Below are 20,149 nucleotides of genomic sequence, written 5' to 3'. Positions count from 1 at the left end.
AGGCCTGTGAGCCATGGCTGCTGAGCCTGCATGTCTGGAGCCTGTGCTCCGCAACGGGAGAGGCCACAACAGTGAGAGGCCCGTGTAACGCAAAAAAAAAAAAAAAAAAAATCACTTAAAATATTGAAAGCCAATGCCACATATATTTAATGTTCAAAAATTATCTATCTTAAAACTCAGAACACACACAGCATTAACTGCTCCACCAGATAACCCGGCTCTCAATTTCATGACAACTATTCCAGGTGTAGAAGAATTTCTTGCGTTCTGTATTAATGGTCTTATTCACAAGACTGGACCCAAAAGCATCTCTCAGTTGGCACACAGCGTACTTCATATAAGCTCATTTCTTTTTTCTAACAATGAAAATACTGTCCGCTTGACTTAATTTTGGTTTTGCCATTAAAATTGATATTGCTTCTGCCAATTCAGATTGCTTTCTGATTTCATGTCAAATTATTTCACATCATTCAAATTATTTTTCTCTCTGCATTTGTTCTTTGAAAGTAGTTACAAAGAACTTTAATCTCTAGCAAGTATCTACACACCGGAAAATGCCAGCAAACATTATCGTGTAGTATTTGAATAAAGGAACATTAAAGGTTAACAGCATTACAAAGAATCGCATATCAAAACTGCCAAGTTAAGGACTTTATTTGCTTCCAAAACTTGCTATTTCTTGGAACACCACTCACAGGACTGATATAAAGTATATTACGTATATAAACAGGTTAGTTTTTATTTTATCTGCAAGAATGACTCACCCTTAGCAGCAGAGAGGGACACATACACGTTTAGACCTGGGCATCACCTACAAGGAAGACGGACCCACTGGACGGCGCTGCTCCTCCGCCTCATCCTGGCTCCCAGAGACGACCTGAAACTTGGACTCCCCACATCAGCACCCCTCTCCTTGCCCTGGACCATCATCAATGGATTCCTTTGAATCAGGAAAGTCTCCACGGTGACCATTATGTCTGCAGGAGAACTACAATGCTTTTCCCTGTTTTCTTGATTTCTTGACCAATTTTTCTTGGATTTAGGATTTGGAAAAACATAAATGTCCCCCAAAACGCCCAGCAGAATTGCCCATGGAAAGACAGCTCTTCCCTAAGGGAACAGAAGTCTTCAGACTCCAATTCCAGATTCTTTCTGCTATACGAGAAGACCCAGCCAGGAGCCTGGCTGGTGAGAAGTGAGGGTGTGAACGGAACCCACTGAGGGAAGAGTGTGCTAAGGTACTGAGCCCTGGAGACTTGAATTTAGCATCTGAGATGCAGAGAGAAGCCACCTTGGAACCCAGCAAGGGCAGATGGAGACGGGAACACACAGGAATAACACAGAGGAGAGAATTTAAGGAAGGAGCAGTCAGCAGTGCCAAACAGAGAAAAGACGTTCAAAAGGTGAGTGATTTAGCAACCAGGAGGTAAATGACGGCCTCTTCAGAGGGCACCAGATCGAGGGTTAGACAAGCAACAGAGGTAAGGAGAGAGAAAAGATCAGCTGGATGAAATGCATGTTTTTTCAAGAACATGAAGATGTGAATTTCTGACGTTAAAAAAAAAAAAAAAAGGAAAGCTCAACTCGGTGCTCTGTGACGACCTAGATGGGTGGGATGGGGGGTGGGGGTGAGGGAGGTCCAAGCGGGAGGCAATATAGGTATACATAGAGCTGATTCACTTCATTGTACAGCAGAAACTAACACAACATTGTAAAGCAATTATACTCCAAAAAAAAAAAAACGTAGTCAGTAACTGGCGTGATTACTCAACAGTACATGAGAGCCCTCTGCATATAAGAAACAGGACACCTCTCAGGCTGGTCCCGGAGGGATCTCATCCAACTCCTACGCGATCGGTGTCTTTATTGCCAATGGCTGTCACACTCCTCTCCAGACCAGACCAGACGTCCCCACTCGGTTCACACAACCTGCCGCGGACGCCTGGAATGATCCCCGAACGCTGTGTGCCAGAGCCGGCCCCATCTCCTCCCTGGCCCTGCTGCTCTCTGGACCTCTCTCTTTCCATTTCTTTTGTTTCAACGTGTCATTGTAGAAAAGAGTCAAACATATTCAAAATTACAAAGAACAGGAAAACCCACCCCACGTATCCATCGTCCAGCTTCAACAATTATCCAACACAAATCCCGTCCATTACAGGGCCCAATTACTTAATTTCTGGTGTCCCCCCATCACCAGCCCGTGTCACTTCCATCTGAGCCACTCTAACAAACCTAACTGGTATACTAGCAACTCTTCTTCCTTTCAATCCATTTTCTACATGGTAGCGATTTTGTAAAAAAAAGAAAAAACAAATCTGATCCTGTCAGTGTCCGGTTCTATTATAACCCTTCTCCTGGTTTCGTCCTGCTCTTAGGATTAAGGTGTATCTTCGACCTGGCCTTCGAGGTCTCCCGTGGTCTGGCCGGCCCGGGCCCACCCTCGCAGGTTTACATTGTGCCCCGTCCCCTCTTCCTGTCGTAGCAGACTTCTCGGTGGCCAGGACAGGTCTCTGCTCTGTCTAGGACCCCTACCTGGCCCAGGCAGCTCCAACTCTTCTCCTGGTCTCCAATATTTTCAGGGAACCTCCCTGAGCTTCCAGGACAGGCCAGGCTTCCCTGTTACACGAGCTCACCCTCCCTGTGAGCTGTCTCCAAGGGCGGCCTCCCTCGCCGGGCACGAGCTCAAGGGGCTCCCCAGACTGCGCCTGCCTTGCCTCCTGTACTTCGCCAACTCATTCTGAAATGGCTGAATCAGGAACAACCATAATCATAACTGAATTACTACCTTTTATCCCACGTTTCCACTAACAGGATAATTCTAAAAGCCCGTCTCACAGAGAGAAAGCACACTTTAGGAGCCTGACATAACTTCCATCTCACCCTTAGTTAAAGCAGGGAGGCGCGTGAGGCACACGCCCTGAGGAGTGAGGTCAGTACCTCACGGGGAGCTGCTGCACGTCGCACAGGATTTCTCGGGGTCACTTGTGATCCTAAGGAATACTGTGATTCTGCCTCAAGAGGATACGGGGGCCACAGGCCTGGGGCCTCCACCTCACACATGTGCATCACGCTCTCTGCCTGTGTGGCCTCCAGGGGCCCGGGTGGCACCCAGCCTCCTGTCCTCACGGGGGGCAGGCGGAGACAGCACAGGCCACCCGGGGCCTTGTTCCATGAGGCCGACGTCCCCATCTCGGGGCTGCTTCTCTTCAAGAAGCAAAGGGACAAGATGGCAGAAGAGTAAGACGCGGAGATCACCTTCCTCCCCACGGATACACCAGAAATACAGCTACACGTGGAACAACTCCTACAGAACACCTACTGAACGCTGGCAGAAGACCTCAGACCTCCCAAAAGGCAAGAAACTCCCCACGTACCTGGGAAGGGCAAAGCGGAGAGATTCCCGCACAGAGGATCGGTGCCGAGCGGCACTCACCAGCCCGAGAGGCTTGTCTGCTCGCCTGCCGGGGCGGGCGGCGCTGGAAGCTGAGGCTCGGGCTTCGGTCAGAGCGCAGGGAGAGGACTGGGGCTGGCGGCGAGAACTCAGCCTGAAGGGGGCTAATGTGCCACAGCTAGCCGGAAGGGAGTCCAGGAAAACTCTGGAGCTGCCGAAGAGGCAAGAGACTTTTTCTTCCCTCTTGGTTTCCTGGTGCGCGAGGAGAGGGGATTAAGAGCGCTGCTTAAAGGGGCTCCACAGACAGGCGCGAGTCACGACTGAAAGCGCGGAGCCCAGTGACGGGCGTGGGACGCGGGGGCTGCTGCTGCCGCCGCCAAGAAGCCTGTGTGCAAGCGCAGGTCACTGTCCACACCGCCCTTCCAGGAGCCTGTGCAGCCCGCCACTGCCGGGGTCCCGGGATCCAGGGGCGGCTTCCCTGGGAGAACGCACGGCGCGCCTCGGGCTGGTGCAACGTCACGCCGACCTCTGCCGCTGCAGGCTCGCCCCGCACGCCGTGCCCCTCCCTCCCGCCCGGCCTGAGTGAGCCAGAGTCCCCGAAGAGGCTGTTCCTTTAACCCTGTCCTGTCTGAGCGAAGAGCAGACGCCCTCCGGCGACCTACACGCAGAGGCGGGGCCAAATCCAAAGCTGAGACCCGGGAGCTGTGAGAACAAAGAAGAGAAAGGGAAACCTCTCCCAGCAGCCTCAGAAGCAGCGGATTAAAGCTCCACAATCAACTTGATGTACCCTGCATGTGGGGAATACATGAATAGACAACAAATCATCCCAAATTGAGGAGCCAGGAGTCAGTGCTGTGCCTCTGAGGTGGGAGAGCCAACTTCAGGACACTGGTCCACAAGAGACCTCCCAGCTCCACATAATATCAAACGGCGAAAATCTTCCAGAGATCTCCATCTCAACACCAGCACCCAGCTTCACTCAACGACCAGCAAGCTACAGTGCTGGACACCCTATGCCAAACAACTAGCAAGACAGGAACACAACGCCACCCATTAGCAGAGAGGCTGCCTAAAATCATAATAAGGCCACAGACACCCCAAAACACACCACCAGATGTGGACCTGCCCACCAGAAAGACAAGATCCAGCCTCATCCACCAGAACACAGGCACTAGTCCCCTCCACCAGGAAGCCTACACAACCCACTAAACCAACCTTAGCCACTGGGGACAGACACCAAAAACAACGGCAACTACGAACCTGCAGCCTGCAAAAAGGAGACCCCAAACACAGTAACATAAGCAAAATGAGAAGACAGAAAAACACACAGCAGGAGAAGGAGCAAGATAAAAACCCACCAGACCTAACAAATGAAGAGGTAATAGGCAGTCTACCTGAAAAAGAATTCAGAATAATGATGGTAAAGATGATCCAAGATTGTATTTCCAAGATCCAAAATCTTGGAAATAGAATAGACAAAATGCAAGAAACAGTTAACAAGGACCTAGAAGAACTAAAGATGAATCAAGCATCGATTAAAAACACAATAAATGAAATGAAAAATACTCTAGATGGGATCAATAGCAGAATAACTGAGGCAGAAGAACGGATAAGTGAGGTGGAAGATAAAATAGTGGAAATAACTGATGCAGAGCAAAATAAAGAAAAAAGAATGAAAAGAACAGAGGACAGTCTCAGAGACCTCTGAGACAACATTAAACGCACCAACATTCGAATTATAGGGGTTCCAGAAGAAGAAGAGAAAAAGAAAGGGACTGAGAAAATATTTGAAGAGATTATAGTTGAAAACTTCCCTAATATGGGAAAGGAAATAGTTAATCAAGTCCAGGAGGCACAGAGAGTCCCACACAGAATAAATCCAAGGAGAAATACGCCAAGACACATATTAATCAAACTGTCAAAAATTAAACACAAAGAAATCATATTAAAAGCAGCAAGGCAAAAACAACAAATAACACACAAGGGAATCCCCATCAGGTTAACAGCTGATCTCTCAGCAGAAACTCTACAAGCCAGAAGGGAGTGGCAGGACATAATTAAAGTGATAAAGGAGAAAAACCTGCAACCAAGATTACTCAACCCAGCAAGGATCTCATTCAGATTTGATGGAGAAATTAAAACGTTTACAGACAAGCAAAAGCTGAGAGAGTTCAGCACCACCAAACCAGCTTTACAACAAATGCTAAAGGAACTTCTCTAGGCAAGAAACACAACAGAAGGAAAAGACCTACAATAACGAACCCAAAACAATTAAGAAAATGGGAATAGGAACATACATATCGATAATTACCTTAAATGTAAATGGACTAAATGCTCCCACCAAAAGACACAGATTGGCTGAATGGATACAAAAACAAGACCCATATATATGCTGTCTACAAAAGACCCACTTCAGACCTAGAGACACATACAGACTGAAAGTAAGGGGATGGAAAAAGATAGTCCATGCAAATGGAAACCAAAAGAAAGCTGGAGTAGCAATTCTCATATCAGACAAAATAGACTTTAAAATAAAGACTACTAGAAGAGACAAAGAAGGACACTACATAATGATCAAGGGATCGATCCAAGAAGAAGATTTAACAATTGTAAATATTTATGCACCAAACATAGGAGCACCTCAATACATAAGGCAAATACTAACAGCCATAAAAGGAGAAATCGACAGTAACACAATCATAGTAGGGGACTTTAACACCCCACTTTCACCAATGGACAGATCATCCAAAATGAAAATAAATAAGGAAACACAAGCTTTAAATGATACATTAAACAAGATGGACTTAATTGATATTTATAGGACATTCCATCCAAAAACAACAGAATACACATTTTTCTCAAGTGCTCATGGAACATTCTCCAGGATAGATCATATCTTGGGTCACAAATCAAGCCTTGGTAAATTTAAGAAAATTGAAATTGTATCAAGTATCTTTTCCGACCACAATGCTATGAGACTAGATATCAATTACAGGAAAAGAGCTGTAAAAAATACAAACACATGAAGGCTAAACAATACACTACTCAATAACAAAGTGATCACTGAAGAAATCAAAGAGAAATTAAAAAATACCTAGAAACAAATGACAATGGAGACGTGATGACCCAAAACCTATGGGATGCAGCAAAAGCAGTTCTAAGAGGGAAGTTTATAGCAATACAATCCCACCTTAAGAAACAGGAAACATCTCGAATAAACAACCTAACCTTGCACCTAAAGCAATTAGAGAAAGAAGAACAAAAACATCCCAAAGTTAGCAGGAAAGAAATCATAAAAATCAGATCAGAAATCAATGAAAAAGAAATGAAGGAAACGATAGCAAAGATCAATAAAACTAAAAGCTGGTTCTTTGAGAAGATAAACAAAATTGATAAACCATTAGCCAGACTCATCAAGAAAAAAAGGGAGAAGACTCAAATCAATAGAATTAGAAATGAAAAAGGAGAAGTAACAACTGACACTGCAGAAATACAAAAGATCATGAGATTACTACAAGCAACTCTATGCCAATAAAATGGACAACCTGGAAGAAATGGACAAATTCTTAGAAATGCACAACCTGCCAAGACTGAATCAGGAAGAAATAGAAAATATGAACAGACAAATCACAAGCACTGAAATTGAAACTGTGATAAAAAATCTTCCAACAAACAAAAGCCCAGGACCAGGTGGCTTCACAGGCGAATTCTATCAAGCATTTAGAGAAGAGCTAACACCTATCCTTCTCAAACTCTTCCAAAATATAGCAGAGGGAGGAACACTCCCAAACTCATTCTACGAGGCCACCATCACCTTGATACCAAAACCAGACAAGGATGTCACAAAGAAAGAAAACTACAGGCCAATATCACTGATGAACATAGATGCAAAAATCCTCAACAAAATACTAGCAAACAGAATCCAACAGCACATTAAAAGCATCATACACCATGATCAAGTGGGGTTTATTCCAGGAATGCAAGGATTCTTCAATATACGCAAATCAATCAACGTGATACACCATATTAACAAATTGAAGGAGAAAAACCATATGATCATCTCAATAGATGCAGAGAAAGCTTTCGACAAAATTCAACACCCATTTATGATAAAAACCCTGCAGAAAGTAGGCATAGAGGGAACTTTCCTCAACATAATAAAGGCCATATATGACAAACCCACAGCCAGCATCGTCCTCAATGGTGAAAAACTGAAACCATTTCCACTAAGATCAGGAACAAGACAAGGTTGCCCACTCTCACCACTCTTATTCAACATAGTTTTGGAAGTTTTAGCCACAGCAATCAGAGAAGAAAAGGAAATAAAAGGAATGCAAATCGGAAAAGAAGAAGTAAAGCTGTCACTGTTTGCAGATGACATGGTACTATACATAGAGAATCCTAAAGATGCTACCAGAAAACTACTAGAGCTAATCAATGAATTTGGTAAAGTTGCAGGATACAAAATTAATGCACAGAAATCTCTGGCATTCCTATATACTAATGATGAAAAATCTGAAAGTGAAATCAAGGAAACACTCCCATTTACCATTGCAACAAAAAGAATAAAATATCTAGGAATAAACCTACCTAAGGAGACAAAAGACCTGTATGCAGAAAATTATAAGACACTGATGAAAGAAATTAAAGATGATACAAATAGATGGAGAGATATACCATGTTCTTGGATTGGAAGAATCAACATTGTGAAAATGACTCTACTACCCAAAGCAATCTACAGATTCAATGCAATCCCTATCAAACTACCACTGGCATTTTTCACAGAACTAGAACAAAAAATTTCACAATTTGTATGGAAACACAAAAGACCCCGAACAGCCAAAGCAATCTTGAGAACGAAAAATGGAGCTGGAGGAATCAGGCTCCCTGACTTCAGACTATACTACAAAGCTACAGTAATCAAGACAGTATGGTACTGGCACAAAAACAGAAAGATAGATCAATGGAACAGGATAGAAAGTCCAGAGATAAACCCACGCACATATGGTCACCTTATCTTTGATAAAGGAGGCAGGAATGTACAGTGGAGAAAGGACAGCCTCTTCAATAAGTGGTGCTGGGAAAACTGGATAGGGACATGTAAAAGTATGAGATTAGATTACTCCCTAACACCATACACAAAAATAAGCTCAAAATGGATTAAAGACCTAAATGTAAGGCCAGACACTATCAAACTCTTAGAGGAAAACATAGGCAGAACACTCTATGACATAAATCACAGCAAGATCCTTTTGGACCCACCTCCTAGAGAAATGGAAATAAAGACAAAAATAAACACATGGGACCTAATGAAACTTAAAAGCTTTTGCATAGCAAAGGAAACCATGAATAAGACCAAAAGACAACCCTCAGAATGGGAGAAAATATTTGCAAATGAAGCAACTGACAAAGGATTAATCCCCAAAATTTATAAGGAGCTCATGCAGCTCAATAACAAAAAAACAACCCAATCCAAAAATGGGCAGAAGACCTAAATAGACATTTCTCCACAGAAGATATACAGACTGCCAACAAACACATGAAAGGATGCTCAACATCTTTACTCATTAGAGAAATGCAAATCAAAACTACAATGAGATATCATCTCACACCAGTCAGAATGGCCATCATCAAAAAATCTAGAAACAATAAATGCTGGAGAGGGTGTGGAAAAAAGGGAACACTCTTGCACTGCTGGTGGGAATGTGAATTGGTACAGCCACTATGGAGAACGGTATGGAGGTTCCTTAAAAAACTACAAATAGAACTACCATATGACCCAGCAATCCCACTACTGGGCATATACCCTGAGAAAACCATAATTCAAAAAGAGACATGTACCAAAATGTTCATAGCAGCCCTATTTACAATAGCCCGGAGATGGAAACAACCTAAGTGTCCATCATCGGATGAATGGGTAAAGAAGATGTGGCACATATATACAATGGAATATTACTCAGCCATAAAAAGAAACAAAATTGAGCTATTTGTAATGAGGTGGATGGACCTAGAGCCTGTCATACAGAGTGAAGTAAGTCAGAAAGAGAAAGACAAATACAGTATGCTGACACATATATATGGAATTTAAGAAAAAAAAATGTCATGAAGAACATAGGGGTAAGACAGGAATAAAGACACAGACCTACTAGAGAATGGACTTGAGGATATGGGGAGGGGGAAGGGTAAGCTGTGACAAAGTGAAAGAGCGGAATGGACATATATACACTACCAAACGTAAGGTAGATAGCTAGTGGGAAGCAGCCGCATAGCACAGGGAGATCAGCTCGGTGCTTTGTGACCGCCTGGAGGGGTGGGATAGGGAGGGTGGGAGGGAGACGCAAAAGGGAGGGGATATGGGAACATATGTATATGTATAACTGATTAAATTTGTTATAAGGCAAAAAAAAAAAAAAGAATAAATAAATTAAAAAAAAAAAAAAAGAAGCAAAGGGAAAGAAATGTCTCAACTGACGAGGACACACCACGCCAGCTCTCGGGGTCAGTGGAACTCTTCTTCCCCGTAAGCATTAGCACTTCCCCTCTGGAGTCGCATCATCTCCAAGCAAAACACAGAGGAGCAAAAGGTTCAGAAAAAGAACAGTCCCAAACCACCGACTACACTCTGCCGATGATGTGCGGGAGCTCCAACCCCAGCCCGGCTCCCCGTCACTCAGCACTTCCTGAGGTGCCCCCTCCACTGCCAGCCTATGTGCACTCAGGGTTTAAAAGTAATTTTGATATTAACTAATGAGCAAAACCCCCCAAGACCACAACCAAAAAAAACAAACAGCTCCCTCCCCAAACTGGGAGAGAAATGGGAGGCCTCAAATACCATTCAGTATTCTAAGTCTCACATTTTCTTAATGGGCCTAAAAAAAGTAATTAATTTTTGGCTGTGTTGGGTCTTCGTTGCTGCACATGGGCTTTCTCTAGTTGCGGCGAGCGGGGGCTACTCTTTATTGCAGTGCGCGCGGGCTTCTCACTGTGGTGCCTTCTCTTGTTGCAGAGCACAGGCTCTAGGCATGCAGGCTTCGGTAGTTGTGGCTCGCGGGCTCTAGAGCGCACGCTCAGTAGTTGTGGTGCACGGGATCAGTTGCTCTGCGGCATGCAGGATCTTCCCAGACCAGGGCTCGAACCCGCATCCCCTGCATTGGCAGGTGGATTCCTGCGCCACCAGGGAAGTCCTTTAATGGGCTTTTCTTACTCCATCACCTCAACTCTTTTGTTTAGATAAGCAGAAATCACTAGTTTTTCTGACTGAGAATAGTTTGAAGTTTAAAATATCAAGACAAACAAACTTAGCAACTGATCCAGTGCTCTCCATTCCCACGACCTTAACCTCTGTCCACCTGCTACTTTCTGCTTCAGTCAGTTTTACTTATCTTATGAGCCTCAGAGCGTAATGAACACATCTTTAATCTGATCATGACCTTCGGCCTCTGATAAACGTTTACAAATCCCTGACCTGAGTTATGTGACCGTGTGGGCTCCCGTTTCTGACCCTGGCCCCTCGTGCCCGCTCACCCCCTACCCTGCCCTGAACCCCAGGTGTGCCGGCAGTCAGCCCTTTGGTGTTGGTTACCCTGTAAATGCTGAGGCTCAACTGACTAGATTTAGGTGCTGGGTGATCAAAGGCGAAAATATTAAACCTTGAAAGTGGAACTAAGTTAGACTTGCCAAGAAAAACTGTGTCTTCTCTAAGTGAAAGAATGATGTTTCAGAAAGTAATAAATGCATTAGTTCAGAAACAGGAGCAGCGTATACAGAAGGGAAGCGGGTGGGTGGGCGGCCAGAGTTCACGGGTCGCATCTGACTGGTCTTGAACCGGGCAGGGGCCACTTCAGGACGTACAGATACGCAGCAAAGACGAAGCCAAAATTCAGTTTCACGTGGGGTATAAAGTCAGATTTGGGCAGGAAGAGGCTTCCACGATGGGTCTGCTTGTGAAAGGACTGGAGTGCTCCCTACAGTTGAAGGAGAGAAGGGTGTTTCCCGGATACACAAAGGATACAGTGAGTCTTTTCAGAGCCCGACTATCGTAGACTAAAAATGGATATTTGTGTACTTTTTCCTTCAGAGAAAATGGTTATCCTCTTCATCTCATGGCAAGACAGAAGACGAATTCACAAATTTAGCTGCGTGCTTTCTGAACCAATCTGCACCATCACCAAGTATCAGCTCTTTATGTAATTAAAATTGTAACCTGCTCCCTCCTCTTTCTCCTCTCCCACATCGACTGCATCAAAACTAGTATATTTCTTTCGTTTTGCTTTTTTTTTTAAGTTTTATTATGGAAAAATTTCAACATGTTCAAAATAAGAAATAGTAAAATCAGCTGCCATAATCCATCACTCAGCTTTAAGGGATAGCCTATAGCTGTAATAGTCTAGAATTTTCTTTTCCTACCCTCTCCACACTCTTTAAAGACACGATGGATATGTTTTCCATCTCCCTTGACCACACAAAGCTGGGTCACACTCCAAATGTAAGGTCCCCGAGCTAAAGTTTAGCTCTGCGTGGGTAATTTTCTTCTATTACCACCCACAGAAAGGTTGAGTCAGGACTAAGTTATTTAAGCATTTTACTCCAGAAGAGAAAGGGAATCTTGGTTGTATAAATGAAACCCAAATCTGCCAGAAGCACCCAGCACTGTGTTACTCTGTTCGTTCTGGTGTAAGTTCACACACAAGTGAGTCCTCAATCCCAACCATGCAACTTTCTCGTAATTCTTTTTCGTAAGGGGTCCCAGACTCACCCCTTTGTCTTATACTGAAAAATATGCTCGTCAGAGCGCCCCGAGTTTACTTCTGCTTTTAAAACTCTCTGCTTTAACTGCTCCCTCTTACAGCACTAACGCCCTGGCAGCCCTGGGCCGCTCCTGAAACACCTCTCCGTCTCAGTGCACCATTGCCTCCAAAGCTGCGAGTAAACATTCACAACTTTGTGCCCCAGTCTGGCTCTGCAGCCGAACCTCCCACTGTCACACCAAAAGCCCTGCTGGACATCGAACCATCTACAAGCCCATTCTTGTTGGATTATATTTCAGTTCCAGTTAGACTGAGGTCACTAAATCAAGATACGGTTTCAAGGAGGACTTTGTGCTTATCTGTTGCCACTTCTGCCCTGAAGACAGAGTAATGAAACATTCTCTATACCTGATTTATGAAGCTTTCTTTGTAGGGAATAACAATAGCACCCAGACTGCCGTAGAATCGTGTGTTAATTAAAAATTCAACATGGAACCAACTGTATCGGTCAAGCATTTACTAGCAAGTACTTACAAGTCTGTATTGACTCTTTTCCTGAACTTTATTTGCTATAAAATTGTGGCGTTAGGGGAACTTATAAAGCCATCCAATGACTTGATATAGTATTTACTTTGTATTTACATGAATGACTTTCCACATAGCTGGTGTTCTCTTTAGGACGGGCCATAAGGAAAGGTACTGTCAGTTCTGAATGCCGATAAAGTCATTCCTCTGAGCTACGGGCTCGTTCCCCAAGTTCACTATGAATCAAGGAGTTGACCGTACTTCACAGTACTACCAACTGTCCTTTCCAGCAAGCTCTCTGTACTGATGGAAAACATCAGAGGCAAACCTGTCACCCACCTCTAATGAGACCAGACTTCACTGCATGCACCCTGAGTGCGCTCCTCCACTTGGCTTCGTTTGTGTTCCCAACCCTTAGTTTGCTACTCTGTCTCCTTTATCCTATTGTCTCTTATGTATTGTGTAAGCCGCCCTGAATCCTGCTGGCAACAGTGAAGAGTATAATTAAGACATAAGTAGACCGAGACCCTATTCTGTATGCCGCAGTGCTGAGCTGAGGCCACGAAGATGGATAAAGCCATCCCTGTAGAAGACATTTACACAGACATCTAAGATATACAGAGTGTGAATAGTCCAACATGCTGTTATTTCAAAGGGGTGATCGAGAAAGCCTTCACGGAAGAAATGGCATTTGAGGTACTGAAAGATAAAGGTGTTTAACACATAGGAAAAAAAGAAGGAATATGTCTAAGCAGAGAGAAGAACCAGGAGGGTACAGCACGGCACACGTATGGAACTGGGAGTGTTTAAAGACGTTTCGACGATGGACATAATGAGGAAGAAGAGTGAGGAAGATGAAACTGGGAAGAAGCCGGGGCGGCAGCAGGTGGCCCTTCCTCCTGGCCACCACTGTCATCGTCATTATCATCGTCATAACTACTTGCTGGATCAGACGCTAGTTCTAAAATTATACAGAGCATCGAACCATAGTACGGTGTCAGCTGTACTCTCAAGGGATTTATAATAGATGGATTGACAAGAAACACCAAAGTTATACACAAATATAAAGTGGCGTTTGGGAGACTTTTCTAAAGGCCCTAATGGTCTAGGATGAGGATACAACCAGTTGGGCGGGAACAGTTAGTGGGGAGCACTTTTTTTAGAAAGTGGGATTCGAGCTGCCTTCAAAAGCAGGACAAAACGAGAAGGCAGGCAGGCCCACGCTACAGGCAGAGAAGGGAGCGTGCGTGTAATAAACAAGGACGTGCTCTGGGGGGAAGGAGGACACAACGGTTTCACTGGAAGATGAGGTTCCTGAAGACGGGCGCATGTTAGAAGGGGGTTTTGATTCAATATAATATGGAAGATTTAACACATTATTTTAGGGAAGAGGGGTTTTTTGTGCTTTATTTAAAGCAACGGATGAAGAACATGGAGTAAAACTGTTCATGCGTTAAGGAGTATTTTTGGAAGACGGAACTGCTAAGCAAGCTGAGGGATGAACAGGAATGGGAGAGATGTAAGACCATCCAGAAAGGACGGGACGGGGCCTAGATTACAAGGGTAGCTTTGGGACCAGACAGGAAAAGCCTGGAGGGCCAAGGGAGGCAGCACGTCCCCACTCCACTGACTCAGCAGAGAGGACTGGGTGGCGGCTACGCGCTGCTGGGGGCCGACGGGCTGGCTGCCCGCCGGCCTGAGAGGACCCCACGGCCACGCCCACATTCAGTAGGAAATGACTCCACCTTAGAAGACTCAGGTTGCCAGGGGCAGAGGGTGAGGCCGCGTGGCACATACTCCACAGCTGCCGCCGCCGTGCTAAGGAACCAAGGAAGGAAGATGTGAGCTTTAAAACGGACCCGCAATACAGTCACTAAAGCAGGCCGATGAGGTCACGGAGACCTGAGAAGACAAAGTGAGATCCGATGAGAAGACAGAAGTGTGGAGGCACCTCGCACCGGAATCCTCGGCAGCAGAGCCAGCGCAGCAAGGCCGTAATGCTTGCTGGATGAGCGAAAACGACATCAGTGTTCTCTGCTGCATCTGTGGGTCCTCTGAGTTTTACCACTAGCCAGCAGCAGCAGCTGGCTGCTTTGGTAGACGAAACAGCTGAGAACCCAGCATGGGGCCGCCCCACCGCGGGCTTCAATCCTTTTAAATGGACACCTGAAGGTGCGGGCTCTGCTTTCAAGATGCTCCCCTCAAGACCTAAGTGGACGGGCCCAACCTCCTCCTATATTTTAATACGGATTATTTTTCTTCTGTTACTACATTGCCAACAACTGAGCACACCTGTAGTGCCATGGCCCGTCTACATAAGCACACGAGGTCTCTCAATGTGTGACTCCTGCCAGCCTGAAGGCAACGTGAAACGTGCTGATTTGCCCTGCTGCTGCCACACTGTCTTTCAGTCCAGAGGCCACACATGGGGTAACCTGCCTAGGAAATAAACCTGCCTATTAAAAAAATTATCTGATCCTTTGTTCAGCTCTAAACCTGTTTAAAACCCATCCTTGAAGATTTCTTTGTGTTTCCAAAGTTCTACTGCTGCCCCGATGCAATATGCTAACGGTGCCTGCAGCACGGCTAGGCATGAGGGTCCTCAGTCGCGAGCGTCTCTTGAAGGCTGGAGAGAACTCCTCCTCATGCTGGAATCTCACGTCATGGTGGGTGGGATGGACCCACACTGACCTGCTTCAGCCTGAAGCCCCTGTACCCTGAGAGGAGCCCTGATCCCGAGCTGCATTCCCTGGTGTTCCCCGGCCTGGGTGCGGGCCAGGTACAAGAAGCAGTGTGTCTAAAAACAGCACATGTGTTCAGGGTTTCAGCCACACCTCATGGGAAAAGACTGCCAGTTCCTCTTTGGGTAAAGAGAGGGGGACACCATGAGGGGGATTTCCCGGACACTGGTTACCCAGGAACAGCCATTATTCTCAAATCTGTTTTACCTAAAAAGAAAATGCCTTCAGAAAATTCTTAAGTAGATTTTGAAGTTTCTAACACAAAAATATTATTTGAATCACATTACAAGTGTGAAACCTGTAATAATTTCAGCCTAGGCCACACTGATTAGCAGTAAAACTTGTTTTCTAGCCAAACTGATGGGATAAATGGAATCATAGGACTAGATAACTTTTCAGCCCTTAAAAAAAAATCATTTAAGCAGTGCCTTCTATGGCATTTAATAGATGAATTTAAATGATTCTCATATACTATGATTCAACTCAGTTAGGTGAAAAACTTTAAAAACTGTTTTCAAAGTAATTAAACCCCACTTAAAATTAGGTACGATAATTGTAATTTTTTACTAATTCAATCAATCTCCTTTTTCTGCCGCTTTTTTGTTGTTTCAGCATTAATGGGTTTTGGAAAACCATCATGGTTTGGGTTACAATACATCTTTTACGTTTACTACACATGTGATAAAAATGAATACCTACTTAAAATTATTTATGTTGTAGCAGCTGTATTTATTCTGTCTTACAATAAGCAGCTACTGTGAGTCAGGCTAAGACTGGCTACATGTGCTCTCTCTGGAGCTTCTTCAAGTTTCCTGGGCTTTTACATCATTGGTGAGTAAAGGTAGCAGGTCCGACCCAGCCCGGGGAAGGTCGTAAAGAAATCCATGCGCCAGTCAGACGGCACCACGAACTTATGAGTCAACCGAAACTTCAGAGATGAGCCAATAAAATGGAAATCCAGGGAAAACTCCTTTTGCAGAAAATAGGAAAAGTATTTGTTTTCTTAAAGAAACTTTTCCTCACAAGAACAACAATTTAAAAAACCAATTTCATGAGTTCAGTAGAAAAACAGTTCCTATGGAAATAATAATTATTCTTCATGGGGGAAAATCTTATTTTGATGTTTAAATACATGTGTATCAGTGGCTTACATCTAAGTAATAAAAATACTGTTTAGGGGACTTCCCTGGTGGTCCAGTGGTAAAGAATCCGCCTTACAATGCAGGGGATGCGGGTTCAATCCCTGGTCAGGGAGCTAAGATCCCACACGCTGCAGGGCATCTAAGCCCCCACACCACAACTACTGAGCCCGTGCGCCTCCACTAGAGAAGAGAAAACCCGCATGCCACAACTAGAGAGAAACCTGTGTGCTGCAAACAAGACCTGATGCAGCCAAAAATAAAATAAATAAATAAATAGATAAAAATATTGTTTAAAAGCTTAATTTCCAATAAAATATAACTGCTGGTAAATACAGTTTATTTTTGCTGTCTACTGCTGACGGATGAAGTCTCTACTAATAGAGAAATGATTTTACTTAGAAGCTGAACTTGTGCTTTAACTGCCATGAAAGGTCAACTTCAGATTCAAGACTCACTGACCAAGTCAATCAGGCAGCTGACTGTATCCAAAAGAAAGAGAAAATGGTACTTGAGAATTACAACGTGATTATTTCTCCATCTAGAACCTTACTTGGTTTGGAAAAGATTGACATTAGAAGGAATATCCCATCATTCCTATGAAAACAAAAAAGCAAGTTATCCTACTGATTTTTAATCTAACTATATTCACCTAGAACATGAGTCCCTCAGGCCAATCTCATATCTAACATTTAACAGTTTACATGAAAAAGCGACACCTGCTTCATTTATCTGCTACTCTAATCCATACCTGATGAAATAAGACTCGCCACCTTAACTCATTTGAAGGAAAGTCATTTAACTTGGCTCTGCTGCCCACACAGCCAAACCGGGTTTTGAATTAACACATCTGTGAAAACACCTTATGTTATTGAAAAGATATCTTCATCAGGTCACCTCTTTTGAATCTCATGTACATGCCTGTCTCAGGCCCTTTAAAGGTGTGTTTACATTCTTCCCTCTAATATTTCATAGATGTGATAACAAGTGAGGCAGCAACCCCCATAATTAAAAGTAGAAGAGGGATGCCCCAAAGATAACAGGAAAATAAAGACTTAAAAAAAATATTAAAGATAGTATTGTTGAAATAATTAACACCAAACACAATAAAATCAGAGATAAAAAGTTTTCTGATTCAGACCTAAGAACCAACCGTGTGTTCTAGAAGCTTTTCTTCTCCAATAGCTGTCCCAAACACTATCAAAATTAAAGTTCACAATAGGGACAAAACTGAAGACAACTTACCTGTCTCTTAGAAACACATGATACTTGCTATGTAAAATTATCAAGTGAATTATAGATAACCCAGCAGAATATTCTTGTGCCTCCCGCAGTGGGGATGGGGGTGTGTATGAGAAATGCCATACATTTCAGGGCCTTTCCAGGGCAAATAGCCCTGTGAGTCTCAATGGGAGGGCGGTACACAGACCAAAGTTCCTGCAAGGGGCAGCCTGTGGCCTGTGGGTGCCAGAGCCAAGTCTCTAGGAGGCTTTAGCCTGTTCTTTCTATGGAATAATCTTCTCTCTTCTAGTGCAAGGAATGTAATTTTGAGAAGACATAAAGGAAAAAAGAATATCAAGAAATTAAATCCTTAAAGCCTAAAAAGTGCCAGAGAAGAGTTTATGGAGATGTTTACTAAATAAAGATGCTTGTGAACTTTCTATTTTAGAAAGCCAAAACAAGGTTCTCTACGAGAGTCTAGTGAAAATCTTACCCCTTGGATTTGTAAGTGGAGACACGAGACACACCTGCAGTCCATGCGTGGGAATGGTTAGGCCTGACCGGTTTTCAGTTAAACAGTACTTACATTTAAAGCAGCTTCTCCACACTTTTCAATAGCTGCAAGACCCTGATTATGAATGTGTGTCTCCAGGAGTTTTTTCAATTCTCCCAGGCCGTCCTGGATTCTAGATACAAGATTATACATGCGACCCAAATCTGAAAGAAGAAGGCGCCACACCTTTATGCACAGAAACAAACTCTGCATATCCATTCCATTAACTAAGTGCTTATAGAGGTGAAAGGTACACTGAAATAAAACCACCGCGTTTTTACACCTTAACAATCAAATGCACTTAACTGTAACCAAATACTTTATATTTAGCATATGTATATTTAGCTGAAAGTAACAATGAAGTCATGCTATTATAAAAGCATATTCTCCCCCTTGCTAGGAGAAACTACTAATAGAGAAAGAAGATGATCAGGAACTACATCTGATGCTTCCTAAAATTTGAGATTGAGATATGATTTATGCCTGACACATAACAGGTACTCAAGTATTATTTAAAAGAATAAATTTAAGGAGTATTTATGAATATCCATCTCAACTATACAAACAAATAAGTATTATTTAAAAGAATAAATTTAAGGAGTATTTATGAATATCCATCTCAACTATACAAACAAATAAGTCACAAAAGGATCCCCATATTCTTCACTTAATATATGCATGGCACATGGTTGATATATGAACACCAAAGAAAAATCCTGAATCCAAACACCAATCTTTTACTGAGCTCCTAACATGTCCCAGTAAAACAAGGGAGGGGTAAAGGAAATAGTTCTGCAAAATTATAGCCTTCTCATCTTAAAGAATTTTCAGAAGAAACATACGCAAGAAAACAAAAAACAGTGGTAGCATCATTTAATGCTAAGGTGTATGGAACAAGTTAGACTCCAAACCACACTGAAAAGATGCTCTGCCCCCGAAGTCACACCCCAAACACTCTGCAGAGGTCTGAAATCAACACAAGACAAGGCACGCACGCACACACACGCACACACACACACACACACAATCTCACACGTGAATCTCTTAAAGAATGACTGGGGCTTCCCTGGTGGCGCAGTGGTTGAGAGTCCGCCTGCCGATGCAGGGGACACGGGTTCGTGCCCCGGTCTGGGAAGATCCCACATGCCGCGGAGCGGCTGGGCCCGTGAGCCATGGCCACTGAGCCTGTGCTCCGGAGCCTGTGCTCCGCAAGGGGAGAGGCCACAACAGTGAGAGGCCCGCCTACCGCAAAAAAAAAAAAAAAAAAAAAAAAAAAAAAGAATGACTGGTGTTGGTAACGCTAACTCTTGAGTCTAGAACTTCACGTAATTTCAAAATCACAGATCAAAATAAATACCCTTGTGTTTTGAATCTCAATGGCTCACCTTCATTTTTGTCGGCATCCAATAAATTCTGAAACTCTGTGTGGAAAATCTCCAAGTGTTTCTCGATGAGCACCTGCTCGCACTTCCTGGCTAGCTCGTCCTGGGTGCTCTCATGAAGGTAGACCTGGACTCTCCGCTGCTCCTCCAGCAAACGAGCCTCCGCCTGTGGGAATTAATTCAAGTCAGAGGTTTGGGTTTGCTTTTTAAACACTGCTAACAAAAATAGCAGCAAATTAAACTTGCAAACCTGCCTGAAGAAAAAAAGGGAGGGGAGGGGTTCTCTGATTTTAGGATGAATGCCAACTATAACTAACCGGTCACTGTGGTGTCCCATGTTCTCTGTAACCTATATTTTTGCTTCCAAGTCCTCTTTAAATGACTTTAATGAGGTTATCATGATTAACAGTCCAAATGTATTTACATCAATTTTCTTCCCACAGATACGTG

The 20,149-nt window shown here is 43.7% G+C and overlaps 1 protein-coding gene across 1 annotated transcript in view; it reads right to left on the bottom strand.

Annotated features, from left to right (window-relative positions):
- Nucleotides 1-20,149, bottom strand: part of CUL1 (cullin 1) — a gene marked incomplete at its 5' end in the record, with an annotated part of 83,966 nt that overhangs the window by 17,735 nt on the left and 46,082 nt on the right. Inside the window, 2 exons of the mRNA XM_079711166.1 lie at nucleotides 18,351-18,481; nucleotides 19,703-19,865. Coding sequence (XP_079567292.1) covers nucleotides 18,351-18,481; nucleotides 19,703-19,865 — 294 coding nt within the window. The remainder of the gene's footprint in view (nucleotides 1-18,350; nucleotides 18,482-19,702; nucleotides 19,866-20,149) is intronic.

Source organism: Hyperoodon ampullatus, assembly GCF_949752795.1.
Source record: "Hyperoodon ampullatus genome assembly, chromosome: 9".
Lineage (NCBI taxonomy): Eukaryota > Metazoa > Chordata > Mammalia > Artiodactyla > Ziphiidae > Hyperoodon > Hyperoodon ampullatus.
Note: the sequence above shows the minus strand (reverse complement) of the source record. Positions and strands in the feature narration are given on the sequence as shown.